We start from the raw sequence: 21969 nt of genomic DNA, 5'->3' as shown, positions 1-21969 counted from the left end.
ACAGAAGCAGGGATAAACATATCAAGTCAATAAAATGTCAGGGTTTAACCATTATTTTTAGCAGATTCAGATCGTTGTGATATATATCATACACTAAATGATGCCAAGTTCTCTCTGCTTAAGTTAAAATGAGTATTTTGGAGTGTCACTCCAGAGCTGTGCTGATGAAAGAGAGAAAAAAGATGTGCATTGACTTGTTAGACATGATCACAAAAACCACATAGACATGGCAATATAATGGGTTTTTCCCCCCTTTTGTTTACAAATCTGAAAGCAGATAACAGTCCACTGCGCCATAACTTTTATGTACTTTGGGTATATTTATATTTAAAGCAGGTGTGGCTCTTCTATTCAGAACAAAGCATAGCTGTTGAATCCATGTACATTTGAGCCCAAGGGTATATAACTGGGTTGGGATGGTAGAGACAAGTCCCTACCAAAAGTCCCGACCCTTGTATAAATCTGTTAATCCTTTGCTTACATTTTGTCTTTTCAGCAATCTCATGATGCCACTGAAGAAGCTGAGGAAGACAATGAAGGTAATATGTAGACATTTATTGTACTTAATGGGTCAAATGAATCGTGCCAAAAACAATTGAAAAAATCTTCAGAATATAACTATACACTGATCATTCAAAACTTTATAATTACCTTGCTTGTGCATTAATTGTAATCTTTTTTGCCTTTTGTTGGTTTTAAATCAGAAGGAAAACCTTAAGGTTAAATTTGTTTTCCTTTGGGTATACAGGTTGATAATTTTCAAAAGTACTGATTACTTACGAGAAATAAGTCTGAAAAGTTCAGTGTTTGTAGATAATTGCTACAAACAATGTAAAGCACTAAGTTTAAGCATATTAGGGACATAGCATGTCCCTAGTGCACTATTATCCATAGTCTCTCGTGCTATGGATGCTGCTTGTGATTGTCTGAGATGAGAAGGAACAGCACCAACCAGAGTTTTCAGATCCATTGCAGAAATCCACGGCTCAGGGTGTGGCAGATACTTGTATCTGACTACTGTGACCCAGGGCTCTGCTGTCGCTCTAGCTCCTCCATGGGTTCTTGCCGCAGTTCTGCATAAGACTTTGCGTATCATAGATGACTTCAAGAAGTAGGGCGGGTAGCCACACTCACTGCTTATCAACATATATTTTCATAATATTTATCCTAAAACTGAAAATGTAAAATGAAAAGAAATCAGCAATAGTTGGAGTTTTTCCTTGTAATTTCATTTGGCATTGAAAGCACATATAGGGATGAAAACTTGAAATTTAACTGACACATTTATCAATTTTTATTTTCAATTTGTTCAATTTGCTGCATATTGCAATTGAAAATGAAAAGATAAATACATATTGCATTTTATTGCTTTCTCTACATGAACTGCAAATAAGTCAAAATGAATTTGAAGTAATGTTTTATTTATTTTTTTATTCCCAGTGAGATTTCTCATTTATTTTTTGTCAGTGATGTCCTGTCATGATTGAAAATTTGAAAATTAATTTTCGTTTTTAATTTTATGATATTTGTATGGAAAAAGAAATTGCAAAAAAAACGTATTTTCATTTTATTATTATTTTCCTAGCAGTTTTAATTTTGGCTGGATTTGCCCCTAATACACTAATGTGCAAAATAATGGCCCTTATTTAAAGGAGGACAGCACACAATGTACCTGGCACAGTACACAGCACCAGACTGCACCAACATACTTTTAGGGTCTCCACCCAATTCCTCCTAACCACACTTTAGTACCAGTTCTCTGACTGATTTAATTCCAACACCATACGAAATTCTTGTTTTAGTATGTGTGGATAATTGTACAGCACATTGCAAAAGTCAGAGATATTAAGAACAATTTCTATTTGACAGAAACAACACAGAACCCTAAACAAACAGGTTTTTGAAATTAAGTGAATCCAATGTTTCTTAATCATGCTCATTCTGTAGGACACCTTTGGTCCAAGCAAGACAAGATTTTGAAATGTTGCTTTGGACATTCTTAAATGTGAAGTGAAAAAAAAGCAGAATATCTCTGGTGAGTTTGCACAGCCAGATATATACTTACTTAGATTTTTTTTGGGGAGGCATGGATATTTCAGACCTTATTAGGGGGGTACTGCTTGTCCCATCCAGTATTTGAACTGCATTAAATCTATAAAGAAATTGCAGAATCTCCATCTCGCTAGTTTTGATGGCACTCCTGATTACAGGAGCCTATATCTCTTTGCATAACTGTAGTGGATGGACACGACTCGTTTAGCCTTCATTTCTGCACATAATATATGTAAATCTTGTGCATTTCAAAAGTAAAAAAACATGTTCTGTTCTGATTTTGCTCGGCTTCCCATGTTAAATGCAGGGGCTTAAATTGTTGTACCCCCTCTTCTTATGATCTTAAGTCACACTGTTTTACACTTGTCTTTGTGCTCTTATTTAAACTCTAGTTTTCAGCACTCCTTGTGTCTGCTTTCTCGGCTGGACCAAAGTACAATGCTGTGTTTAAAAAAATAAATAAAATAGAATGGGGAAAAAATGGTGAATAAAGAGAAGCAAGCATTTTCTCACACGCATTATCATGAAAAGGAACAGGTGCTAAAACATGGCTGTTTAGAAGAAATTTTGACGAAAGCAGACATTTAGGACATTAGAGAACTGTTTTAATTTGTTGATCATTGTGGTATAACGCATCGCTTTAAGTGACACCTTTCTTTCTTCTAGATCCAAACCCGCAGGTGGATGTGAAAGTTATGAATCAGCAGTTCATGGAGCGCAGTGAGGAGCTATATGATTCACTCATGACTTGCTACTGGCAGCCTTTGGATAGTGTCAGATCTCTAATATCCTCAGTAAACTGCTCCTGATTACCAGCATTAATTTTGGACCTACTTTTTCTTGAAAGAGGAATGCCTTTTTACACAAGTCTGAAATGCTTTGAGAAGACATTGTTTTATCTTAGACTTACTAAGTATTATTCCATTTGTTTTGTCACTAAGTTTTCCTTTTTATTTTACACAGCATGTCTTCTAGGGAGGATTAGGGGTCCAGTGTGCATTGCAATTCTTGCCTTGAAAATAAATTTCATTATTAATGTCCATTTGTTACGTATATATATATATATATATATATATATATATATATATTTATTTATTTCATATATAAGCACCCTCCTCCACGCTTTCTAAATGTTGTGATCTGACTCTGCTTGCCACTGTAGTTCAGCACATTTCCACGAGTTAGATTAAGAGCATGAGAGGACATGATTAGTCACCAAACAGGCTCCTGAACAGAGAATATGCTTGGAAAGAACACGATTGGGACATATATATATATTTTTTGCCCAGTTTTAAATGAACTTGAACCTTTTAAGATGCCACTATTTGGGAAGTTCTTGGTCTTTAGTTAATATTAAAAATCACAATCTAAAGCATCTATGTGACAGATCTGCCCTAATTAATTAAGACAATTAACACAATCACAACAGTATAGTTCTCTCTCCAGTTAGGAGGCATAAGTGATTCATGCAGGATTTTAATAATTTATTTATTTTATACACTTTACTACTTTCCCTAATGAATGTAGCGTGGGAATAACTGATGATAAATGTTGCTAGTAGCTGTTTACTAAGCTAACAAACTATCTAGCTAGTAACTTTGCTCCAAGCACAAGATGCTCACTATTAATATAAAACATAACAGCTGGGTAGATTTGCCAAATTCTCAAGTAAAATTGTTACTGTAAAATAATAACTTGACCAGTAATTTAAATTAAAGCAAAAAAACAAACAAAAAAAATTAGTACTCACTTGATATTCAAAACGGAACTGCAAAATCACACTCATTCATGCAGCACATAAGGTAAAGTATGAAATCCAGTGCCAGTGATGAAGGTTTAATTTAAACACACTCAGTCTTATGCTCTGGATGTTATTTTATATATAGAAAATAGATGACATTTTCTGCCATCACAGCTTTTCAGATGAATGCCAAACACTGTCTTAACTCTTTTTAAATGAACAGAATTATGTAACTTTACAGTGGTATAAATAAACCTTACTCACACACTTATAAAATCTGACTTTACAAAATGATGTAGTACCAAACACTAGAATATCATACACACGGTACAAAAGGAAAAATAGTTTAATTTCAGTAAAATTTGTTGCTGTTCTGGAAGGTGCATACTCCTAAAATTGTGGAACTGGAACACAGAATGCCACATAGCAGTGCTTAAACAAAACTATACATAAAAATGTCTGTAATTTTCCTGTGTATTCTGTCTTTCTGTCACCTATCCTTTTTCACATAGTCACTGTGTTCTCCTAGTTATTAATATTACACTTAGTCATGGGGCCCCTCCAGCCCTGCAGGTAAATCTAACTGCATGAAGATTAGAGGGTTGGAAAGGGGATTGATGTTCAGAGTGATGCCACGCAGCATTGCGCAAAATATATTAGTGGGCGAAAAAGGGAAAAAATGATCCAACCCCAGCCCGTTCTGTCTTCTGGGTGTCCTCTGGATGCATAATGCCTAGTTCACCTCTAAGGGACAGGCTGGCCCTGGTCCGAAACAGACTCCATGAGGATGACATCCTCTAATGGGACAAACTGTATTTTTCTGCATGCCCAACAGTGGGCAACATTGGGCATGGCCTAAGTGCCTAAATAGAGTCATGATTACAATGGATCAAAAATACCTTGAAATTTTGAATGGTCATGTTAATTTATAGAATGAAGATATGTGTTATTGTGTATGCTGATAGATTTTTTTTCAGCAACATTCCAATGTGTACATACTTAAAAATCACAGCATTGTCACATTTTGGTCAACAAGTCTGGAAAGTGCACATAACAGACCAAGTAGAAATGGAGATATCATTATTTATATTAAACAAAAAAACAGTGTACATAAGACAACAGTGTATATAGGGCTGTTGATATATGTATCTGTATATCTCCAACATTTTTCTTGACTTATTGACCAACGGAAATTAAAAGACGCAATCTATGGCCACTGTCCTACAGCCTAAACAGTTTAGACTTTGGAAGGGGGAGTCGAAATGGACTAAAAGTTGAGAGGAGCTGAAAATAGGAAAAAAGGCAAACAGCACTGGCTAGTGCTGATCCCGTGTAATGACTGCTTTCTGCAGACATCTGTCCAATCGCTCTGTGGAAATGATATATAAGATCATACAGAAGAATGTAAGTGGTCAGCCTATGTCTTTAATATGACTATACCGCTCAGTAAATACACAGGCTCAAGGATTATATAGCATAAATGAAAATGATGACTGCTGAATTGTATGGAGTTAAATAAGTGACAAATATTCAAATCAGAATTTTGAATATTTGCATAATAGGTATCTGATTTTTTTTTAATACCTGAATTAAATTTGCCATTTGACACACTTGAACTTGTAAGGGGGTGAAAAACTATGATTAAAAAAATGTCTGATATAAAAAAATTCAAATTAAAAAATTCAAATTAAAAATACATACGGCTTTCTTAGGAAAAACACAGCATTAACCTGTCACAGCACCTTCATTTCACAGTCACCAATCAGACACCCCATTTTTTAGAATTTCAATCATAAAAGTCATAATAATTAAAGGCATGGTTGTGATACATGGGGTAATGATATGTTTTTACAAGGCCCCAGCTTTTGCGTTCTAAAATATGACAAATGGAAATAAAATAAAAAAAATGTGCTGGTCATAAAATTAGAATATCATGAAAAAGTTGATTTATTTCAGTAATTCCATTCAAAAAGTGAAACTTGTATATTATACACACAGACTGATATATTTCAAGTGTTTATTTCTTTTAATTTGATTATAACTGACAACTAATGAAAACCCTAAATTCAGTTTCTCAGAAAATTAGAATATTACTTAAGACCAATACAAAAAAAAAGATTTTTAGAAACGCTGGCCAACTGAAAAATATGAACATGTACAGCACTCAATACTTAGTTGGGGTTCTCTTTGCCTGAATTACTGCAGCAATATGGCGTGGCATGGAGTCAATCAGTCTGTGGCACTGCTCAGGTGTTATGAGAGCCCAGGTTGCTCTGATAGTAGCATTCAGCTGTTCTTCATTGTTGGGTCTGGCGTATTGCACTTCCTCTTCACAATACCTCATGGGTTTCTATGGGGTTAAGGTCAGGTGGGTTTGCTGGGTAATTAAGAACAGGGTACTTAAACCAGGTACTGGTAACTTTGGCACTGTGCAGGTGCCAAGTCCTGTTGGAATATGAAATCTGCATCTCCATAAATTTGGTCAGCAGTAGGAAGCAAGAAGTGCTCTAAAACTTCCTGTTAGATGGCTGCTTTGACCTTGGACCTCAGAAAACACTGGACCAACACCAGCAGATGACATGGCACCCCAAACCATCACTGACTGTGGAAAGTTTACATTGGACCTCAAGCAACGTGGTTTCTGTGCCTCTCCTCTCTTCCTCCAGACTCTGGGACCTTGATTTCCAAAGGAAATGCTAAATTTACTTCCATCAGAGAACATAACTTTGGACCACTCAGCAGCAGTCCAGTCTTTACCCTAGGCAAGACACTTCTGATGCTGTCTCTTGTTCAAGAGTGACTTAACACAAGGAATGTGACAGCTGAAATCCATGTCTTACATACGTCTGTGCGTGGTAGTTCTTGAAGCACTGACTCCAGCTGCAGTCCAGTCTTTGTGAATCTCCCCCACATTTTTGAATGGGTTTTGTTTCACAATCCTCTCCAGGGTGTGGTTATCCCTATTGCTTGTACACATTTTTCTACCACATATTTTCCTTCCCTTTGCCTCTCTATTAATGTGCTTGGAGACAGAGCTCTGTGTGTCTTGTCCTGCTTGTGTAAGGTGCCAATGGTTGTCTTTTGGACAACTGTCAAGTCAGTAGTCTTCCCCATGATTGTGTAGCCTACAGAACAAGACTGAGAGACCATTTAATAGCCTTTGCAGGTGTTCTGAGTTAATTAACTGATTAGTGTGGGGCACAAGGTGTCTTCAATATTAAGCCATTTCACAATATTCTAATTTTCTGAGATAGTGAATTTGGGGTTTTCATTAGTTGTCAGTTATCATCAAATTAAAAGAAATAACCACTTGAAATATATCAGTCTGTGTGTAATGAATGAGTATAATACACAAGTTTCACTTATTGAATGGAATTACTAAAATATATCAACTTTTTCATGATATTCTAATTTTATGACCAGCACCTGTAGAGACTGTCCTACAGCCTAAACAGAGTAGACTGTGTAAGGGGGAGTAGAAATGGACTAAAAGGAGAGAGCTGTAGAGTCATGAGAGGACAATTCGAGGCAAGCTGTTCACCTTTCTTGCAGACCAGAAAATCAATACCTACCCCTCCCTCTACCACGTCAATGTTCTATAGACCAGAAGGTGCCCCACTTAATAGCTACCCCTCCTTCTCACACAGACATCAGAACACCGATGTTGGTTTAACTACATCTTTAGATTGTGCTATAATCCACACAATGTATGCAAGTATTTTTGTTCATTTGTAGTATAGCTGAGAGTATGTACAGTGAGTGTAGAAACAAAGAGTTGGTCAAAATTTTATGGTCCATCAGTGTATATGCAAGCATTGCTGAGTCTTTGCTCTCTTGGCTTCTTCATCACTGGTAGAGGGGAGGGGTAACTGTGGGCCTCTGCCTATTGCTCCAAACACACACTGACTGACAGAGAAGGATGAAGGAGATTCTGCATAAGAGACTGTGGTTTGAAAGCATTGGTGAGATTAAACCCATTTATTTATTTATTCAGTCTCTATTGTGACCCAGTATGGACATATGTAGAGTATGTAGAGCATAATCTTTAAGTTATAATTCAAAGAGTGCATGGAGCTACACCCACTCATATTTGTTGAAACATTGCAGCAACAGTGTGTCCAAAGTTACTTCATAATTATTTACCTACAGGTTATACAGATAGTAGTCCAGGGACTAGTTCGAAAAATTCCATTTTCATATTCCTGTCAACTGAGAAATAAATATGCTTTTTTTCTGATAATACTTGTAATGTCAAATTTGTGAGACAATACGCAGAGTATAGTGTAAACCAAACTGCTTGCTGATATGCTTCATTTTCAATGAGAAATTCCATATTTTCAAGCTGACAATATGAATTGTACCTATAGTAGCCCTAGCCCTGGTTACACCATGTTTTATATATTTAGGAAGTGCCCCCATGGACATAAATGGATGATTTATAGATGTATTTGGTAATGTGAGCTACACCCCTTTTTTGGGCACACAAATTTTAAACTTCTTTTTAAAAATAAATATTAAAAGTTCAGATTCTTAGGATTCTACTGATACCACATACTGTATGTGCATCCAGCGACCAGTTTGTGCTTAAAAATCTTTGATTTATAATATTTTGTCTCTACGTCACACAGGGTAGAGATACAGGAATCCTTTTGCTTCGCTATAGTGCCACCAATGGTGGGAGTTTACTAGTCTGTAGGCCTTATGGTTTGGGCTGCCCATCAAGTTTCATCTTGAGAAAAAGAAGCAGCAGAAGAAAACCACTATAGTGCTAGGACCAATAATTAAATAGTCCTAACAAAAACAATTGGTTTTAAAATCACTTCATACTCAAACACTTAAGAGGAGGAAGGAGAAAAAATCCTTACAGAAGCAATAGGGTTCTACACACTGCGTGCTTGTACCTTCATAACAGTTGGTGTTTGGTAAAATTCAAAAACCTGAAAGCATTCTACTGTGAAATTATTAATACAATGACCCTTTGATCATCTGACTGCTGTGACTCCTCTGTGGGATTTGCTATGGGAGGTTACCACAGTGCCAGTCGTGGTGGCAATCCCTGCACTCGGTGATGGACACTCCAGGTGAGGGAGGCTGTCGAGCTGAAGAAAGAGTCCTATTGAGCCTGGCTGGCAGCTGACCAAGGGGCCAAGAGGATTGTGGATTCGGCTGTTGCAGTTTTCCACCAACGCTGTAGGGGGTGGGGAGTTGTTGACCTCAATGTCATTAGGCGGTGGAAGGAATACTTTAAGGATCTTCTTAATCCCACCAGCTTCTACAAGAGGAAGTAGAGTTTGGAGACACCAGGGAGGGCTCGTCTATCACCTGGGCCAAGGTAGTCAGAAAACTCCTTGGCAGTAGGGCCCTGGGGGTGGATGAGGTCTGCCCCGAGTTCCTCCAGGGTCTGGATATTGTAGGGCTGTCCTGGCTGACATGTCTTTGCAACATCACATGAACATTGGGGGCAGTGCCACTAGACTGGCAGACAGGGGTGGTGGTTCCTATCTTTAAGAAGGGAGACCGGAGGGTTTGTTCCAACTATAGGGGGAATCACACTCCTCAGCCTCCCGGTAAGGTCTATGCAGGGGCACTGGAGAAGAGAGTCTGTCCAATATTTGAACCTCATATACAGGAGGAACAATGCAGATTTTGCCCTGGTTGTGGAACACAGGACCAGCTCTTTCCCCAAACACTATGTTTAATAAATATAAAATATATACAGAGTATAAATAATTTTCCACATTGTATAGCTGTTAATTTTACACTGCAGTTGTACAAACATAGCCCCCCCCCCCCCAAGATGTTCTGTTGAAACTAGAAAATAACGTAAAAAAACATAGAAAGTAATATAATCATGTGTTCATAGTGATTTAAACCCCCTCCCACCCCACCCAAAAAAAAACCAGACAAAAACACATTAAGAATTAGAACAGAGCCATTAACTTTGTCTGTCTACTGAAAGGGGAAAAGAAAACTGATATTTACTTGGTATCAGTTGGAGCTGAAATTGAAATTTGAAACTGAAAAAGTCCCATATTTCATCTAACTAGTGAATATGAGGATCCAAAATACTGGCAATTACCACTGCGATGTCATGTCATATTAAAAATATCTTTAACTTTAGGCACTTGTGTATGACAGTCCTTAGAACTCACTTAGAATTCACTTAGAACTCACTGACCTTCCTCTGAAGGTATTTTAGTATAGAGTCCATGCCCTGAGGAGATCCCCAGACCCTCTTTAACGCTTCACACTCCCTTTCGTTGGCCTGTTCCAAAGCAGCTCGGTTAATGTTCCGCACCAATGCTTTGGACTCCCTCAGAACCTATGGTGTTGTCATGGCAACATAAAATAAATAATAAATTAAGAATGAAACAGAAAATTGGCAAATGACCTATGTGAATGTAGAACACTTAATAATTATTCACCAACTAAACCTAACTATGAAAAAGTGCAATCCTTACTACGGGGATATGGTAATAGCATATTATATACAAAAACTTAGATACTATTAGTGTAAATTTAACAGGTTAATACTTTGGATATACAATTTTTCATGACCTTTTATAAAATGATAACATTCATTTAAAGTATGAATTTGAAGGCAAATAATGAATCCTTAAGAAAATATGACATATGGACAGATTTCAAAGACGTATATGATTTTAACATTAATTAATTAATTATTTAACTTCCGTGTAAACATTATGTCATGTTTCTAAATATCCAGCTGTGAAAGTATTTCCTGATACATAAATTATTTCAATATATTAAAATACAGAAACTTTATTTTTCATGAGAATTTGATAGTAGAAATAATAATGATTAATCAAGATTTGTCTATATGTGCACATGAAAGTAACTAAAAACTAAGAAAAAAAAAAAATAAAACCAACAACTTACAACTGAATTACAAGACACTAGCTCCCTAATGCGCGCCATGACCTCTTGAGTGAATGTCCCTGGCCAGAGGACCTGGGACACCAGACCTTTGGCACATGCCTCCTGGGCTGTCAGTTTCCTCCCACTCAGCAACATCTCATTAGCCTAGAAAGGGGGAAATGATTCTAATCAGCTTAACTGAATATAAGACATACTGATATGGTATATAATAAAATAATATATAGTGTTTTACCAGAGTAAATATTGTCATCAGAAATAGTATAAATATTAAGCTTTACCTGCCGCATGTCAAGGAACCTCAGTAAAAAAAAATTTAATGTTCAGGGACTGGTAATATTAAGCCAAGTTTATAAGCCAACTGTATTATACATTATGTATTTTAGACCCAAAACAAAATTTTATTTCTATAAATAAATCTGGGGAAAATGCAATATGGCGGCACGGTGGCGCAGCAGGTAGTGTTGCAGTCACACAGCTCCAGGGGCCTGGAGGTTGTGGGTTCGATTCCCGCTCCGGGTGACTGTGAGGAGTTGGTGTGTTCTCCCCGTGTCCGCGTGGGTTTCCTCCGGGTGCTCCGGTTTCCTCCCACAGTCCAAAAACACACGTTGGTAGGTGGATTGGCAACTCAAAAGTGTCCGTAGGTGTGAATGTGTGTGTGTGTGTGTTGCCCTGTGAAGGACTGGCGCCCCCTCCAGGGTGTATTCCTGCCTTGCACGCAATGATTCCAGGTAGGCTCTGGACCCACCGTGACCCTGAATTGGATAAGCGGTTACAGATAATGAATGAATGAAATTGCAATATTTGTTGCACAAATACATAAAGTTAAATGGTGTCTTTTATGACCACAGTAGCTTCCTTATAATTAACCGGAAATGTGCAGGTGTAATAGTCTTTATGGAAGTTCAGCTATCATTGCAGTGAGGTGACAACTGTAAGGTGTGTTAATTACAAAGACGTTTAGGAACTAAGATTTTGCTTTGAATAATGTTAAACAGTTGACATTAATAGCATATGTCAAGGTATTAGAAAACATGGCCTGCATTTGAAAATGGACACGGTATATTGAAATAATTGTGACACATTTTTCTATGGTCAGCAATATGGTATATTGCAATGAGGAGAGTTCTCAAAATCTTTATTTATTGACTTAAAATACAACATATGCAACCCTCTCAATTTTAAAGACTGTAAGGCAGGAATACCCAATGCACCAAAGTTCTGGATGCATCCACATTTATGTAAATTGCATACTATACTGATACTGATGAAGCGGTTCAAACCGTATGTACATTTTTCTTACAAGAAGTCCTATGTGTTATGGGATGCAGCCTCTGCCTTCATTGATTGGGGAGGTGATGCACTAAAAAAATGGCTAGCAAGTTTTTGCTAGAAGTCCACATGATTAATGCATGCTCTGCAAGACCCACTCAGCGAGTACAGCCCTGATCTGAAAACCTGTGAGGCGATTAAACACTTCTATGATGCAAGAAAACACATTCTTTGAGCAAGTAAAAAAGTAATATGGTATATGTTGGTATTGTTTAGAAAATATATGACAGTATTTTAATAAGTGATATCATCCAACACTAGTTATGGGGGTTATTTATTTATACCAAAAAATATTCTGTCCCTTTAGTGTAGATAGACAAATAATCATAGACTAAAGTATCTCAGACATTCCGTAGAAAATGTTTTTTTTTAAATAAATAAAAAATGTGTGTGTGTGTGAATATTATATAAATTGTGTATGCAAATGAACACTGAAATTATTTTAATTGCATACTATACTCAAGCAGCTGAATTGATTAACAAATGAAACATACCCTTCCATGAAATATGAAAACCCTTAATGTTCTTAGGTATAACCTGGAACTGACTAAAGTAATTTGCATCCATCAGTTTATTCCATAGCTATAAATTCAATTTTGCTTTTTATTTTTATTCAACAAAATATATTAAATAATGAAACAAGTAAACAGCATAACAAAAATGATTTCTTTTATGTAATATCTTCTTCTTAAACGAAAAAAAAGTACAAATTCTGTAGCTACGCCAATCAACAGGTAGTGTCTAAGGTTTGAAAGGGACCATTTTTTAAATCTCGCTCCCCCTAGTCCCACATATCTTCTTTCCAAATAATATAGCACGGTTCCCCTAAAGGGTCTGGAGTGTGAAAACACATCACTGACTTTGAATTCCCTTGCAACATGTGCATGGAGGTCCGTGCATATGATGATAGGCACACAGTATCATGCACACATGCATATAAAATACTGTGGGCACACTTGTACTTGCGCACAAACACACACACAGGCTGCACAAATGCGCAGGTGCCCATGTACCCAAACACACACAAACTCAAGAAGCTGACTGACCATCTACAGCATTGTAATGCACAATTCATGTGGTGTCCACATGAGATGCCTTTTTCTCGTTTCTGGGGTCTATATTTTCCGGTCTGGACGGTGCTGTGTATAATAATTTCCGTTTGGAGCATTTGTTTATTCACAATTGTGCATGTGAGTAGCAAGTTATTTTGTAGCATACCACTGTACACAAATTCTAAACAAAACAGCCATATTTGAGTTTCCACTCATTCCCAGCAGATGTGGATCTCAGAAAGGAATTACTAATTGCAATTAGGAGGAGTGAGGGGCTGACTTTCAGTGTAATTCCAACGGCACGCATGCATGTAGCACCCATGTTGACCCACAGGACATCTAGCTATATTACACCCAAAAATTTCAGTTATATCACGCTGGTGGGTATATAACTGGCTTATAGTGTAAACTGATTGCCATTGTACAGACTAGTGTAGCGTGATATTTTATGTTATATACAGGGCTCAAATTGAAGGGTGCTTGATTTTTTTTTAATTTTCCAAAGCATCTTCAGTACTGCATAAGTAACAGGGTTGACTAAGTGTAGCTGCCAACTTAAATTAAGCCTCACAACACAACAGAAAAAAATGCAAAATACAAACACTGCTTGGCTAGTTGTAAGTAACTGACTATAAAATAAATATTCCTATAACATATCTAGTGCCCAATATAGGGAATATGGTGTCTTTTGAGATTCAGCCATACTGGTTAAATGATGGACCAAAAATTGTTGAGGGCCAAAAAGTGTTTTGTTTTTTTTTTAAGAAAGAAATTTTTTAGCAACAGGAATGTGTGTGTATACTTATCTTGTGTTCATTTGTAAGATTTCTATTGAAAGGGTGTGTTATATGCTTATACTTCCTCACAGCAATGGAGGTGGACAGGTGTGTTTGCGCGAATATGTATGTCTGTGTGTCTGCCCTGTGTCCTGTGTGGGTTAACTACACACAAGCCTACACACAGTAGCAATGGTATTATCTTACTGGGTTTACAGAAGCAATGGTATTATCTAATTGGGTTAATTAAAATGGATTTGCGAACTGCAATGCAGTAACTGCTGAACTGAACTAGCTGTACTTGGAACTCTATCCTGTGTGGTTCCTCGGTTTTCTTTAAAGTAATTTTAGTAATACCTAGGCCTTATCTACAACATTAGACATTAAGCAGAAACACAATAATGCAAGCATTTATAACAGTGCAATAAAATATAGTTTATTTAACAATTAGATTAACAGTTCTTTCCAACCCTAAATTGGTAGAATGTTGTTAGCACACAGCTAAAGTAGCTTAGTTGCAGAACTGGAATCATTAACATAATGTATAACCTTTATTGCGTTTTGCTCATTTTGTCCTTGATAGCTCATCAACGGCTCTGACCATATTGTCCTGACTAAAGTGTGGGAGTTCGGCTAGAGACAATGAATAACAAAACTCCGGAACTTGCCCCCCACTCCTTGTGTGAAAAAGGCCTATTGGTTGGTTCACAAATATTTAGAATGATTTTAATTATTATAATTTTGTCTTGTCAATACCTAGTTACTGTTCTTCGAAATCTTATTATTAATTTGGCTTGTCAAAGCCAAAATACTGTTCTTCAAAATCATTCTTTTTCTTATTATTAATTTGGCTTGTCAAATAAATTGCACTCATGTGTCTCATTTTATCCCTCCTTCAATATCCCTCCATTCATTTGAATGGGGAAAGATAGAGTGGATGATGTCATAATCCACACTAACTCAGGTGTTTTTGTGAATATGCCTTTTTCAGCTAAATGATTTCTTATACTCTCATCTAGAAGCTTCATTTAAATCTAAATGGTAGGAAATGTCCACTTTCTAACACCTATAAATATGAAATAACTTCACGATAGAGTTTTTGAGTTATAAATGTTTGTTCTGCACTAGGGAGGATACCAGGCCCCCATAGACTTCAATGTAATTTTTGACTGTGTACGCACACCTTTCTTTAAAATGTTTGTGTGTTTTTACACTGCCATAGCACAAACAAATCTGCAAAGGGTACTTGCTTGTACAATGTGATTAGTTTTGCGATGTGGGGTACAGTGCCCGTCCAGCGCTCATTCAAACAAGACATGGTCCCCTCTTGGGAAATGTATGGTAGAACTTTCCGGAACGCTGACATTTAACTGCCTCTCTCACACACTCAGACAATACACACAGACTCATACTCACAGAGTTTAATGCATAGGAATAACAGAATAAGGTACTGATTTAAGGAAGCTCTGGATAAATGTGGCTGGATATTTAATGTGGAAATGTGAAATTCCAGCAGCAGTTTATTGAACGAGGTAGTCTAAATAAAATGAGAGACTTTTATATACTTAATATAATGCACCTTTTTAAGGTGGTAGGAATTATTCAGGTGTCTCTTTTGCTGTGGTCGTTTACTTAATGTGGAAGCTTAAATAAAATGGCTGATACATTTAAGGTGGCCATCAAAATATAATGGGAGACTTTTAAGGTGGTATTTATTTTAAAGTGACAATTTTAATGAAGTAGTGAATTACTTATGATGGAAACCTAAATAAAATAGTTTTAGGTGGAACATGACATTTCAGCAGCAGTTTATTGAATGTGGTAGTCTAAATAAAATGAGAGACTTTTTAAGGTGGTAGGAACTTTAGGTTTTCCATTTATTTGACATGTTCATTTTCTTAAGGTGGAAACATAAATAATATGGTTGATTTTTAAAGGTAACATTTTTAAAAGGTAGCCTGCAAAATACAGGGTGGGCCATTTATATGGATACACCTTAATAAAATGGGAATGGTTGGTGATATTAACTTTCTGTTTGTGGCACATTAGTATATGGGAGGGGGAAAACTTTTCAAAATGGGTGGTGACCATGGTGGCCATTTTTAGTCTGCCATTTTTGATCCAACTTTTTTTTTTTTAAATGGGAAGAGGGTCATGTGACATATCAAACTTATTGGGAATTTCACAAGAAAAACAATAGTGTGCTTTCATGAGTTATTTACAAGTTTCTCTTTCTTTACAGCCATTAACATGTCACAGAGGTTAAAACTTGAGGAGCGGATAGAAATTGGGTTGATTTCTGGTGAACGCAGTAACCGGGTCATTGCAGCAGATTTCAATGCAAGAAACCCTATGAGACCACCCATCTCCCATGCTACAGTTAGCAAACTGCTTGCCAAGTTTCGTGAAACTGGTTCAATGTTGGATTTGCTAAAATGTGGTGGCCCTAGCTTCATTCAGCAAGAGCCCACAGCGTAGCACCCTCCGCATGTCACTGGAGAGTCAAACATCCCTTCGGCGAATATTAGCTACTCACAAATGGCACCCTTACAAATTCCATCTCAACGAGGATGACCTAGATCGACGCACTGAATTTGCAGAATGGGCAAAACAAAAATTGGAATAGGACCCTCAGTTTACACAGATGATGTTGTTCAGTGATGAGGCAAACTTTTATGTGAATGGTGAAGTTAACAAACAAAACCATCGCTATTGGACACTAACCCACATTGGATAGATCCCTCCAAGACTGTTGAAACAAAAAAATAAATGGTATGGTGTGGTATATGGGGTACAAAGATAATGGGGCCATTCTTCATCACTGGAAACCTCAAGGCCACTGGATATGCGAAATTGCTACATAATTATGTGTTTCCCTCTTTATGCACTGAAGCTGGCATGTTCCCTGAATTCTTCCAGCAAGATGGTGCACCACCAAATTATGGGTGTCAGGTCGGAGCATTCCTAGATGAACAGTTTCCTGGATAGTGGATTGGTCATAATGGGCCAGTTAAATGGCCCCCAAGGTCTCCCGATCTGACCCACATAGACTTTTATCTTTTGGGTCATCTGAAGGCAATTGTCTATGCTGTGAAGATACAAGATGTGCAGCACCTGAAACTATGGATACTGGAAGCCTGTGCTAGTATTTCTCCTGTGGTGTTGCTATCAGTGTGTGAAGAGCGGGAGAAGAGGGTTGCCTTGACAATCCAACACAATGGGCAGCACTTTCAACACATTTTATAAGTGGTCAAATTTGTAAATAACTCATGAAAGAAAAGTTACGTTACTTTTTGTAATGTGTAAGTTGTAAGTTACTCTTCCCATTGAAAAAACTAAATTTGGATCCAAAATTGCCGACTTAAAAATGGCCATGGCCATGGTCACCACCCATCTTGAAAAGTTCCACAAACAGGAAGCTAATATCACCAACCATTCCCATTTTATAATGTGTAATGTGAGACTTTTTAAAGTGATACTTATTTTAATGTGACCGTTTCGATGAAGTTGTCTTCTTAACTTAATTACTTAATGTGGAAGCCTAAATAAAATGGCAGATTTTTTAAAAGTGGATTTTTTCAAGGTGGCCAAGAAAATATACTGCAAAACTTTTAATGTGGTATTAATTTTAATTTAACTGTTTTTACGAAGTGGTCAATTATTTAAGGTGGAAGCCTAAATAAAAAGGCTACTTTTTGTAATGTGGAATTTTTTTAATGGTTGTCTGCAAAATATAATAGGAGACTTTTTAAGGTTCTATTTGTTTTATATATCTGTTTCTGTTAAGTGTTTTTAAAGGTTATTTGAAGTGTTAATTTAAGGTGGAAATCTAATTCATTTTTTTGAAAAGTAGCAGTCATAATATATTGCCATTCTTTTTAAATGGGTGGTATTTTAAGCGTAGTATTGGTCTGATTGTTCTTCAAATATAAACCTCATAGCTATTAAGCAGTATATAAGCTAACGTTGCAATAATGTTTGTAATATGTGACACACCATATTCCAAGCTCAGTCATGAACTTCCACCTTCTAGTTGATCACTGATACTTTAGTTATTTGTGCATGTTAATTATCACATGATCGTTTTTAAACAATAATAGTGATTTTATTCATTTGTGGGAATGAGCTTCTGCTAACATGCCCTCTCTGTCTCTCTCTCTCACAGACAAACACCTGTCTACACATCTCTCTCTCACACACACAGAGCTTCAGAGCAGAGGAATATTCAAATTGATTGTGAACAGCTCTTGGGGCTTCTGTTAAGACACTTGTCTCCCTCTCTCTCACAGACAAACACACACACCTCTCTCTCTCGCTCTCTGGTTCATATAATAAACTGGACCATGTTATTACAACCATAAAATGTAACTTTATCACTCTAAACATTATAACCACACAATCCAACAGAAAAGCACTTATTACAAGAATCGATGTCTAACACAAAAAAGTGAGCCAGTCCTGCTAAAGTTAGCAGCCGAAACCATGGCTCACTGCTCAGTGACCCTCAGAAAATGTTGGTATTAAACAAAATGTAACAGGGCTTACACATTACTGTAGTCAAATTTTAGATTTAGTATTGGCACTAGGTCTTAACACAGATAGGCTTAATACCGCAAACCTCAGCAATCTCTGACAATTAGGTAATTTCATATGAGCTACGCCATAATATACAAGTGCATTTCAATAAATTAGAATGTCATCAAAAAGTTAATTTATTTCAGTGATTAAATTAAAAAAGTGAAACTCGTTATATAGGCTCATTACAAACAGAGTGGTTGATTTCAAGCATTTATTTCTTTTAATGTTGATGATTATGGCTTACAGCCAATGAAAACCCAAAGTCATTATCTCAGAAAATTTGAATAATCAACACAAAACACCTTTAAAGGTTTGCTGGAGTGGAGTCAGCAATAAATAGTCATTTATTGCTTATTAATTAATAATTATTTATTTGATTAAATTTATTATGATTGATCCGCTGAGTAGGTAACATACAACTTTATTTAAGATTAATTTTGCTATTACCCTGGGTTAAGAATGGGGTCTGTTTTTCAGATTTACACTTGACTTCAATGAGCAGATTCCACACAAACACATCACACTAGTATACTACAGAAAAGTTATTTATTTAAACATAAAATTACATTCATAAGATGGGATTGATATATAATGCTTCTTAGACTGGGCCAATTGGCAAACCAAAATCCTTATATGACCTTCAATATTGTGTGATGAATGGGAATTAATATATGTGGAGTGTGTTAACTGAGACTACTAAGAGGTAAATGATAACCAGGAACTAAAAGAGGTGTGTAATTATTAAACAAATTGGAATTGTGTGCAATTATCAACAGAATCGGAACCTGGAATGCATGCTTTTGAGATCACCAAAGAATGAGCTTTTTCACAGCCAATAAGCACGGCGAGGCAGCCCTTCAGATTCCCTTAACACTGAGCTGAGTGACAGCCCAGGACCTTCACCTCAAAGTTCCAGAATTAAAATACTCTTAGTCAATTAACTAAAACAATAATTAACACATGCACCCACACACCTAGTAGTAAAGGCATCAACCCTGAAAGTGTGTTTGAATGTGCCTACTGTTCCCACTTCCTCCACAGTCTTTTTCGATGTTGTGGCTCTATGTTCCCCTGTGGAAATATAGACCTGCAAATGTATGTAGTGGACTAAGACAAAACCTCAAATTACCATCTCTTTCATTTGAAAGCAAACTCCCTTTTGTTAAATCACCCATCTGGTTTCTCTAAAGATCAACAAAGATTGGGGGACTGACTCAAGTTCCAGATTAAGCTCCGGGTCTGAGGTGATGGTCCTGGGTCATCAGTCAGCTCCGTGGTCAGGGAATCTGAAGGACTGCCTCTCTGGGCTTGTTGGCTGGGCTCTGAAGAGAGGCGACACATGGTTGATGGAGGATGAGTTACCCGAGCCTTTGGGGACATCAGCCGTTCTCAATCTGACCTAGCTGTTTTTTTTGGTACTCTGGGCGGCAGATTGGGTGGATCTGCGAAGCGCTCGTTCCTACCTGAATGCCAACATCTGTGGTCCTATAACTTCAGATTTTTAGACTAATCTCAGACGTGTCTACTTGCTTTGCCAAATCCAGTGTACAAACCGTTGATCAGTTCTAGCGTGGAAGCTTATGTTGAGCAACAAAGAAACAAATTAAGGAAGTAAAATAAAATAAAATTAACAATTAACTCAATAGTAGTACGGCCTTCTGCAGAAGGTTCAATACTTAAAATGGAGTCAGCTCTTTCTGAGATTTTTCTCTGTGGAGTCAAGCATATCTGAGAGGAGTGCGTTGCCTTTTTTGTTGAAGATGAATCGTGAAAATGATTCATAGTTAATACTCTGTGCTGGAACCGAAGATCTGAACTCCAACTGAACTTTTTTAATGAAGTTGAAACAGACTGAAAATTCATTCTCTGCAGAAGACCTTCCAGGGGAGGAGCCCATGTACTGATTGGACCTTGAGGGCTCAGCAGAACTGCTGGTGATTGGTCCAGGATGGTGTTAGTCCTTAGAGCCCGACTAAGGGGTTTTAGCAGGCGCAGGAACAAATGACTCTTTGAAGTTCCACGCAGTTTTATTTCAGGGCACCCACTTGAGGGTGCTCTTGTTCCACGTGAGGGCACAGTTGCTCCTGAAGATTTAATCATGAACTTATTTCTTCTTGAATTTATGAATCATATTTGGTGTAAATTTAATTGTCAGTGAATTCTCAGTGTTTTGTGGTAATATCCATTCCATATTGAACATGGGAAAATATATTTTTTTAATGTTAGGACTTGATTTGCTCTCAGAGGTTACATAATAAGATGTCCTGATTATTTCAACTCTTGTTGATTAGATTATCTCTCGCTGTGAAGAGGGCCATGCGTTCCCTTTGCTTAATGAATTTTAATTACAATGGTGCTGACTACAAGGTTGGGGTGGCTGGGACGGTTCCCCAATCTTCCTTGATATTTAGAGAAACCAGATTTAACCAAAGGTAGTCTGCTTAAAAATGAAAGATTAAAATTTGAGGTTTTGTCCTGAGTCCACTATATATCTCTCCATTTGCAGGTGTATTTTTCCACAGGGGAACATAGAGCTGCAACATTGTAAAAGTAACTTTTGTGGAGGAAGTGGGATCAGTAGGCAAATTCAAACACACCTTCAGGGTTGATGCCTTTACTACTAGCTGTGTGGGTGCATGTTTTAATTATTGTTTTGGTTAATTGACTAGGAGTATTCCAATTCCTTCATGGGAGTATCCTATTCATGCACTACCTGAATGGTGGGTCCATCATGCTTGCCCTCTGCTTTGTGCCTAAAACTGCAATGCAACTTTGCTCCGATCTCCTATGCCCAACAAATGTAACCATTTTCTCAGACCAGGTTTCTAGTTTGTTTTGTAGCGCTTGAGTGTGCTTAAAATAGAAACAGGTTATGCAAAAAAGTTATGAGAATATCCTAGGCCTATTAAGGTAACTAGTAAGGTCTCAGAAGTAGACCATGCATGGGTGCATGGGGGTGCAAGGGGGTGATGAGATGAGTCCCATAGGGGTGTTTACTAACTGATGGTTCCCAATAATCTCAGCTTGGGTACTGGTTACCAAACACCAGGGTGTGGTGGCGACAGGACACTGGGTATCGCTTATCATACTGGCATTATGTATAGATCACGATTATCATCATGATATGCTACAAGAGGCATGCTTTTTTACTTGAACTTAAGTGGAGTCCTGCCAGGACCCAACATTAATAACATCTTATAAGTGATAGATATTTTCTCGTGCCATTATGTGCCAGAAATGGTCTCCTGACACTTGGGCTGTTTTTTAGAACCATAGTGGGTTATGTCTGCCTTTGCCTGACTTACAGCTTCCAAATTCTACTTGGCTCTGTCTTGCCCAGTTGGTGAGATGGTTTCAGGCAAGTCCTATCTACAGGTTTTTGCAAAATTCAGCCAAATAAACCCAGTGAAGGTGAAGTGATCAGCAATCTTGGCTGGTCCTTCAATATGCTTCCTGAGCCAGGCCCAGGTTCAAGTGCAGCGATCCTTAAGGAGCTGGTTTTCAGGAGAATGAACAAAAAAGCCATTTTAGCAGATGCTTA

General features: G+C 37.3%; 2 protein-coding genes across 4 annotated transcripts in view; one reads left to right on the top strand and one right to left on the bottom strand.

Annotated features, from left to right (window-relative positions):
• Positions 1-5678, top strand: part of LOC136678613 (tRNA selenocysteine 1-associated protein 1-like) — a 37610-nt gene extending 31932 nt beyond the window's left edge. For 2 of the 3 annotated variants that reach the window (XM_066656664.1, XM_066656663.1), the window contains exons 8-9: positions 497-539; positions 2719-5678. In XM_066656664.1, the coding sequence (XP_066512761.1) occupies positions 497-539; positions 2719-2861 (186 nt within the window). In that variant the 3' untranslated portion in view covers positions 2862-5678. Of the gene's footprint in view, positions 1-496; positions 540-1947; positions 2036-2718 lie in introns of all 3 variants that reach the window. The other variant, XM_066656666.1, reaches the window with a different exon arrangement.
• Positions 5679-9701: 4023 nt separating this feature from the next.
• The window catches only part of LOC136678612 (chromodomain Y-like protein), a 105281-nt gene continuing 93013 nt past the window's right edge, over positions 9702-21969 (bottom strand). The window contains exons 6-7 of the mRNA XM_066656662.1: positions 10694-10837; positions 9702-10115 (exon numbers count right to left, since the gene is read on the bottom strand). Of these exons, the coding sequence (XP_066512759.1) occupies positions 9957-10115; positions 10694-10837 (303 nt within the window). The 3' untranslated portion in view covers positions 9702-9956. The remainder of the gene's footprint in view (positions 10116-10693; positions 10838-21969) is intronic.

This window comes from Hoplias malabaricus, chromosome Y, assembly GCF_029633855.1.
Source record: "Hoplias malabaricus isolate fHopMal1 chromosome Y, fHopMal1.hap1, whole genome shotgun sequence".
Taxonomy (NCBI): Eukaryota; Metazoa; Chordata; class Actinopteri; order Characiformes; family Erythrinidae; genus Hoplias; species Hoplias malabaricus.
Note: the sequence above shows the minus strand (reverse complement) of the source record. Positions and strands in the feature narration are given on the sequence as shown.